This window comes from Enoplosus armatus, chromosome 18 (assembly GCF_043641665.1).
Source record: "Enoplosus armatus isolate fEnoArm2 chromosome 18, fEnoArm2.hap1, whole genome shotgun sequence".
In the NCBI taxonomy this organism is placed as follows: domain Eukaryota; kingdom Metazoa; phylum Chordata; class Actinopteri; order Centrarchiformes; family Enoplosidae; genus Enoplosus; species Enoplosus armatus.
The window spans coordinates 7387788-7396238 of record NC_092197.1 but is presented as its reverse complement, the minus strand read 5'-3'; the positions used below and the strand labels follow the sequence as shown (position 1 = coordinate 7396238).

Sequence of the window (8451 nt, the reverse complement as noted above, 5' to 3'; positions counted from 1 at the left end):
AACTATCTTGTTCAGTTTACTTAAAGACACATAAAGTGACTTTGACATATATTACATATTTTTGTGTGTATACTGTATACATATTGTAGTACCCTACATGTATATTATGTATATGCAGCATAAACCACAGCCAATTGAGATACTGTAGGTTGTCTGCAACAGCTGTATAAGTTTAAAACAACAGTGTTTGCTTTAGTTGGAATGGTTTAAAAGTGTTCGTCTCACTTCTCAGCTAGTCTCTTTGACTTTATGAACGCCATCCCGTGTGTCCTCATGTGAGTATTCAGGTTTCCCTCCGTTTCAAACATCTTCCCACACACTTTGCATTTGGTATTCGGTGTCCCATCATTGTTCTCGTCTGTAACATCCAGTTGGTTCTCCCTTTGACTCTCGTCGTCGCCCTTGCCCCGTCCGTTGTAACGGGCAAGACCCTGCGGCTCCTTCAGCCGATGGACGATAAAGAGGTGTCGGGCCAGCGAGCGGTGGGAGGTGTAGCACAGGCCGCACTCCTGACACTGGTACGACGAGCCATCAGACTTGTGCTGGGGAATGTGCTCTTGGAAAACAGTGATGTCCTCCGTGGTGAAGCCGCAGACGGCACACTTGTGAACTTTAAGGATGTTCACCTTGAGCCTCTTCAACGGCTGTGAGCTGGAGCCCCTGGAGTTCAAGCCTGCAGACCCTTCATCCTCTTCTGGCTTCCTTTTGGGGCTGAGGGTCTATAGAGGAGATGATCGGTTAGGAATGACGGGAGAACCATGAAATTCACTTCACAACTTCTAATGAATGTATGTCCACAAATTTGTGCCACAGTACCGTTTTCTTGTCAGGTGAAGCCTCCATATTATCGGAGTTCACAGTCTTCCCCTCTGGGTCTTTGACTCCATGCATCAGCTGAATGTGCTGATCCAGCAGCACTCTTTTAGTGAACGGCTGACTGAGAGCTGGGCAGTGCCTGTCAAAGTACAACAAAATAACAATTATAACGTTCCTTGACATTAAATTTGGAGGACTTGTTGTCACAAAGACAGTCAGTGTGTGTACTCACGGGCAGGTGTAGACCTTCCGCAGTCCCTTGTGTTTGAGACGGTTGTGTCGGCAAAGACTGTGGGAGGAGCTGAAGGACTTGTCGCACTGTCGACATGGGTGTTTCTTCAGTATCTGCAATATAAGGAGAATGCATGATACCTTTTTGAAATATATGGATCATGTTTCTGAGGTACTTGTACTTAAAGTCGCTCAAATTTTTATGTCAGCCCACTGTTTACTCCACTACAATTATTTGACTGCTATGGCTATTAGTAACTTTACAAATTAAGATTTTAAATGAACTTATGAAGAGATTATACAATATGATGCTGCTATGATGTTATAAATGAAACTATCCAACAGTATATACAAGTAGAGCTAAAACGATTAGTTGATTAATCAGTTAGTTGATTGACAGAAAATTGACGGTCAAGGGGCAATTTTTCTGCTTTTGATACTTTCAGTACATTTTCGTGTTTATACTTAAATACTTTTACTCAAGTAATATTTTTAATGCAGAACTTTTACTTGTAATGGAGTATTTGTACAGTGTGGTATTAGTAATTTTACTAATTACTTCTTCCACCACTGTTGGACTTCCAGCATCAACTCTCACGTTCTTCCTAATGTGTCTCAAATGTAATCTCTAGACCATGTGACAAATCGGAAACTTCTTTATGAGAAGGGTTCACCTTGCCATGTTCGCGCCTCATGTGAGCCACGAAGACCTCCCTGGAGCTGAAGAGGGTATTGCAGTCTCCACATGTGTATCCTGAGCTGGGGGGGTTCTTGAGGTCCGCTGAGACGTTATTTGTTTTCTTTAGCGGTGAAGGTGAAGGCTTCTTTTCTCCCTTGTCTTGACCATTGGCATGTCCTCCATCTTTGTTATTATTATTACTGGGGGTGTTGCTGTTGGTACTGTTAGAATTAGTGGGCTTGGTGCTGAGGGGGAGGTTGATGCCCAAGTTTGGTGGACCCTCGATGGTCTTCAGAGTTCCATGGATGGCCTGGAAAACATCCACACATGTAGCTTGATAACTAAGAATTTATAAAGCACTGGTATGTGAAACGTTTCTACACTAAAATTATTAGTGTTACTCATAGGATTGGCCATTCAAATTTAAATAAAGATAGTCGAGACACATAAAAAGTGGATATTATTTATTATCAAACATGCCCTAAAATAACTGCTTTTTATGCCTACCTTGATGTGGTCCAACATGAGCTGTTTCTGTGCGTAGTGCAAGGAGCAGTCAGGGCATTTGAACACTGAAACTTTATGATTGAAGAGGTGCTGGTCGAAGTGCGAGTAGAGCAGGGACTGCAAAGTGAACACGGTATCACACATGGAGCACTTATAGATCACCCTGAAAGACAAAGAAAAACTGACCTTAAAAAAGCATTGGGAGTTCACTGCAAAATGTATGAGACTCAATTTATATACAAAGAAAAGCAAAAACCAAATGTTATCTTAACTTTCACATAGTTATTAAACATTCAGTTGTAGTTGTAGTTGTTCTTGCACCTAATACCTTTTTATGAGCAGATAATTAAACATACTGAAATAGAAGGTTCAGTACATTGACTGTTGTTTCACATCAGATGTTTATTTAGCCTTAAGCTTAAGGCACAGCCAGGGCCAAACCCACCCAATGGTACAAGAACACCTGCTCATGAGCACCTGTATCATCGGTAGTGCTGATGATGGGCAGTGTGTAAGTCTGTGAAAGGTTGCCATGTGGAAAAAACAAACCCATGTTAAGCCTCCATGTCTAAAATCCACAAATCCTGCTACTGATGAAGCAGCAAGGATAATGTTCCTTAGAAAAATGAATTGGACATAGGTATTAGGTTATATTGGTGTCTGCCTGTGTGAAAGGAAGAGCGTGTAGATGTGTATGTGTGCGGTTCACAATTCTTTGAGGAAAAAGCCTCTGCATAATTATGTGTGTACTGCATACTGTTTTCATTTAAATGTTTAGATATTAGATTTAATTTAGCAGTTAAATTTAGAGTTTAATGTTGTATACTAAATGTACACTTACAACAACTGCAATATACTTTGCTGACTACCTTTTTGTCTTTAACAGAATATAAAACTGATATATATTTGGTTTAGATAAGCTTTTTATATAAAGTGTTCTCAGTGTTTTTAATCGTAGATGCAGCATGTTAAGACCTACTTGGGCTCTCCTGTCTTCATTCCTGGATGCTGTGTGTTCGCATGAGAGTGCGTTCCAGGCGCAGACTTGAAGGCCATGGGGCAGAGAGGACATTTATAGAAGACCTCACAGTGAGTACTCTGGATGTGGGATTTTACAGTTGTAACATCAGCAAAGATCACACTACAGTGGTGACAGCTGGAGGGAGAAGGAATAAGAGTTTGCAAAAGTCAGATTTAAACAAGATTTTAACAGAGTGAAAGTCAGTTTAACTCGGGCAGAAGCACTTTGGTGTTTCTAATTTAAGATCTTTTCTGTCTTTTTTTAATTTACTTGCTTGGTGAGTCTCTGTTCAGCACACGACTCACGGGATCAAAACTTAGAAAAATACACATATTCACTTTCCTGTCAGGAGTTGGATAAGAAGATTGATACCACTCTTGTATCTGTCCATTAAATATCAAACTACAGCCAGGATATGCTTAGCTTAGCTTAGCATAAAGACCGTAAACAAGGGGAAAACGCTAGTCTGGCTCTGTCCAAAGAGCAGAACCAGTAAAGCTCACTAATTAGCATGTTATATCTTGTTTGTGGATGGATTTTTACCTTCGGACAGAGCCAGGCAAGTTGTTATGCTAAGCTAAACGTCTGCTGAGAGTGGTATCAATCTCATGTAACTCTCTACAAGAAATTTATTAACCAATTTCTTTAAAAAGAACATATAGGTTTTCATACACACAGAAGCAGTTTTGCATGACTAATCTCTCGTTTCAGGGAGAGGAAAACAACTTTCTTTCATTTCTTTGTGCACCTATCACAGATTTGAATTTCAAATTCAAATTACAGCTAAGAAAGATAAGGGTGGCATATACTGTATGTCACATTTGTGAAGTTGTTGTGACTCATTATTGATAAGTAAGGAAAATATCATTACCTGACAGGAAAGCAAATATATTAAAACATTGCAGATTTAAACTTTGAGACAAAATGTTCATTTCATAATATTTTGATAGACCAGACTCATAATTGAACCGTAATTGGTCAGATACTGAGTTTTCAGTTTCAATGGTTTGTATTTTGCGTGAGTCCACATGAAAATTGTGACTGTCCAATTTTTTCAGCATAAGTTTCATAATATCACTTTCGGTGATATGGAATTGTCAATCTGGGGAAAACATAATGTAATAATAACTGTAATTAGAAATGACATTATAAGTAGCCCTTTGAAAAAAAGAAAGAACAAGAGACATTTAAGTCAGAGTGTAGCCACTTACAAAGGAAGGACACTGCTCAACGGTAAAAACCATGAGTTTGTCTTCCATCAGATTTGACTATCCAAAAAATCTTACTCGAATTTCCAACGCAATTTAATTTTGAATTAGCTCAAACTTTGAAAACCATATCTCAGCATAAGAGAAGATGACAATGCAAATGAATAATGTTAGGATTTTAGTTGAGGTGGACTGACCGGTAGCCGACTCTTCGGGTGTAATGCAGGCAGTTCTTGGTGACATGTGACTGGAAGTGGACAGAACGGCAGCTGGCGCCACACTCGGGGCAGATGTAAGGAGACTTGTGCTGGTGGATTCGCTGGTGTGACAGAAAGCTGCACTGATTTGGGAGAAGCATTTGGCAGATGGTGCATGTTTTCTGAAAAGAGGAGATAATGCAATGGTCATATAGGTCTGCGTTTTAACCTGCAGTTTTAATTATTTCAACATTGTTTCTGAGAAATCATGTTTTGTCCGTTAATTTATCATGGTGGACGAGTCTAAATACTATAATACCCATGAGCCTCTTCTGCCCTTGCTATGGAGAAGAAGGTGCGAATATGAATGGTAGCGAAGTCAAAATGCTTCGTTGTTGAATTTTTTAACAAAACAAGGCACTATAGTCGCTGAATTCATCCAAAATGTACCGCAAGTTTAAAAGTTAATTGATTTAAACTGCAGACTAAAATCAGTTTTCTTGACATCATAATCTTTAACTTTCACTCGATAATAGTGGAGCACGTAACAGAATTTTAAGCTCAGTGATTGGATGTTTCTTGATGAAATGCACCTTGGGAGTTGGGAGTAAACATCTACCTCAAAGTATTTATGTACACAAGCTTGTACCTTCAACTTTGTATCAAAGAACCAGATAATTTCTTCCGCAGTTGTTCATCTTTTGTACTAATCATTCATCTGTTTGAGTTTCTTGTCAATCTAAGCTGTAGAAGTGCTGTGGGTCAGGTAACATTGTCAATGGGGAAAAATTAATGGGGCTTTAACTTCTGTAACCAGAGGCACCCAAAATATCTGTTTTTATCAATAAACTTAGCAAAAGTCAGAACTCTTTCACATTCATGAATCTGATGTTGAACCATATTATGTAGCAGTTCACACATTGCATGCACACACCTGCCCATTGGACTCTGGTGCCTGTTGATAGTGCATAGCTAGCGAGTTGTCATCCTGGAACATTTCGTTGCACTCCAAGCACTTTAGGCTGTGCCTGCAGAGCTTTGATGCATCATCCTCCAAGGGCATGGCTGCCACAAGAGGAGCACTGCTTGGAGCCGAAATCACTGCAGTTTGGGACCCACCTCCAGCAACTCTCACTGGGATTTGACTGGGTGCTTGTGCTTGAGAGGTGGAGTTGGTGCCAGTAATCTTGGGTGGGCCTGAAGAGGGCAATGTAGTTATCATCTGATCTGCAGGGATGGGTTTTAGGATTAGATGCGAGCACTGCATGACAACCCCCTTGTCCTTGTGGCCCCTGGCATGAGACAATAGGCTGCATTTGTTGTAAAACACTAGACTTTTGGCACAGTGGTTGCAGGTGACCTCAATCCGCACACTGCGACGCTCGTAGTGCTGTGCCAGACTCTTCTCAAGAGCAAATGAATCTCCACACTCCAGGCACTTGTAGCCACGTGAGGGTAGAGAGATACAAGCTGAGGTTGGTGGGGAGAGGTTTGGGATGTACACAGGGACAGGATTTATGCTACTCAGGACTTTATTGAAGGCGTCCACTACAGAGCTTTGAGAGCTGGTGAACACTTGAACTCTAGAGACTTTCTTTGAGGCCCGGCCAGCGAGAATTGTCTTCTGTTTGACTTGTTGTGATTGTTGATGCTGTGGTTGTTTGGAGGAGGATAGGGCCTGTTGGAGATCACAGACAGCAGAGGACACAGTCTGAGGCAGGAGATTGAGGTTACTAAGATGGACTGTCTTTGGCACTCGTTTGGCTTTAGCCAGACTGGAGGCAGGTACCATGACAGTCTGTTGCTGGATGGCGTTAGCAGCTTTCAAGATGGCACTGCTGGCACTTTGCACTGACGCAGCAGGGATGACTGTTGCTTTGACTGTGGTGTTGTTAGCTAGCTTCAGGTTGATGACTTGGGAACCAGCTGTCTTGACTGCTGAGACAGGCAGGAAAGCTGTCGCTACAGGTTTAATAGTCATTTGCTTGGTTATTTCAATTGAAGGGCCTCCAGTGGTGGCTACTACCGTGGTTGGCAGAGAGGGCCTTGTAGAAGATGAGAAAATTGCGCTGGTGGTTGCTGTGACAGATGAGCTATTCTCTCCTATTCTCAGACCCTCAGGATCAAACCGTGGTAGAACGCGGGAGACAGTACGCTTGATCTGGCCGGATGAGGTCTTGATTGTTTTGATCCTGACTTTTGGGATGACTGGGGTGTTGTCTGTGCTTGAGGCTGGGGAACCTTTGCTGCTACCCTCACTGGTGACACTAGAGGGGCTGTCTGGTTGTCTTGTTAGCAGCCTCTTTGCAAATTCTAGGGCTGACTCCTGCTCTTGTGGTTTCTCTGGAGCTCTGGGATTTTTATTGGTCTGGATGGATTCTTTCTGTGTTGTAGGAGAATCCAAAATGCTCAAGTCGGTAGCACTAGCCTTCTTGGCACTAAGGGCTGCTATGGCTGCTATACAAGATGAAAGTTTTGTAGAGGACTTGGCTTTGACTTGAGACACATTTACAAGCCCTGATGGCTCTCCAGCCTCCTTGCACTCCTGAACTTGAGGCTTAACGACAATTTCTTTGAGTTCTTCCTCAGGCAAACTTGATTGAGGGGGATTGTTAGACTTGGAACCTCCTGGAGTGCCATTGTTGTTCTTGTTTTGATCAGGTTTTTTGTCTCCATTTGCTCTGGGCTTAGAAACATTGTCCACTGATACAGGAGATCTGGGATTGTGGTCCTCTGTCTTAGTTGTGGACCTAAAGAATGACTGACCTCCCTGCTTGTCCATGGGGTCATCTACCTCAATTTTATCATCATCATCAAACTCTTCAGCACTAGAGATGGGGCTGAACTGATTGAAGGTAGATGATTGGTTGTTAACTGGCTGCCCCCCCTCCCTAGAAGCTGTCCATCCATTCTTGGTGTAACGAGTACCCGGTGGTGTTGCAGGCACAAGGCCATTATGAAGTCCATTGCCAGTGCCAACAGAATGGGGTTGGGGATGGCAGTGGAAATGTCCATCCTTCTCTGATATGGTTCCACTAGTGTCCGTGTTTCGGATGTTCTTGACAATGACACTAACGCCAACATCATGTCCTGTTGAGGGGTTGTGGGCCTCGTCTTCATTGGTAGTCACCACACCACTAGGTTGCTTGAGCTGTCCATCATGGTCATCGTGGTGGCCAGATTCAATAGCCGCTTTAGGATCCACCATGTCAGGGATGTCGAAGGCCGCCAGCAGGTCATCGAAGTCTGGCGTCTTCATATCTCCCATGGTCCTGCTCCTGCTCAGAAGAGGAGGTCACCTGGGGAACACAGATAAAATGGAAGAATAATTAGTAACATAAGCCATGTTCACTACGGATTTATACGGAACTATATCTAATGATATGAGTTCTTCAACATCCTATATCACATTTTGCAATGAAACACTGTTTATTAGATTATGAGATGTCTTGTTTGTGAAGCTGATACTTCTAGAGTTATGCAAGACAAAAGCTAATAATATCCATAGGTCATAGTTTACATAATGGATTGAGGCCTTGGTGATGGGAAATAACTACACAATTCATATTGAGAGCAGAATTTGCTGAGGTTTAAAAGTGATACATTGGTGATATTTTACAGGGCAATTCCATGCAATTCCCTCCCAATTTGGAAGCACACTTTTTCATACTGAATTTATCAAGAGTTACACAATAAAGACTGTAATATGATTGTGTTCATAATTATTTCAGCTTTTGAATTTTGATCAAGTTGAAGGACATCCGTATCTGACATCAGATAGACACGGCGGTT

The 8451-nt window shown here is 41.9% G+C and overlaps 1 protein-coding gene across 4 annotated transcripts; it reads right to left on the bottom strand.

Moving 5' to 3' along the window:
• Positions 1-221: 221 nt before the first annotated feature.
• znf532 (zinc finger protein 532) lies at positions 222-7927 on the bottom strand. 4 transcript variants are annotated; one of them, XM_070924617.1, is made up of 8 exons: positions 5594-7927; positions 4660-4841; positions 3213-3389; positions 2234-2396; positions 1722-2036; positions 1049-1161; positions 812-955; positions 222-711 (listed from the first exon to the last, which is right to left on the bottom strand). In XM_070924617.1, the coding sequence occupies exons 1-8, from the start codon at positions 7925-7927 to the stop codon at positions 222-224; spliced, it is 3918 nt and encodes a 1305-aa protein (XP_070780718.1). The 4 variants fall into 4 exon arrangements, with proteins under 4 accessions (XP_070780718.1, XP_070780719.1, XP_070780720.1 ...); XM_070924618.1 differs by lacking the exon at positions 3213-3389; XM_070924619.1 differs by lacking the exons at positions 2234-2396; positions 3213-3389; positions 4660-4841.
• Positions 7928-8451: the final 524 nt, after the last annotated feature.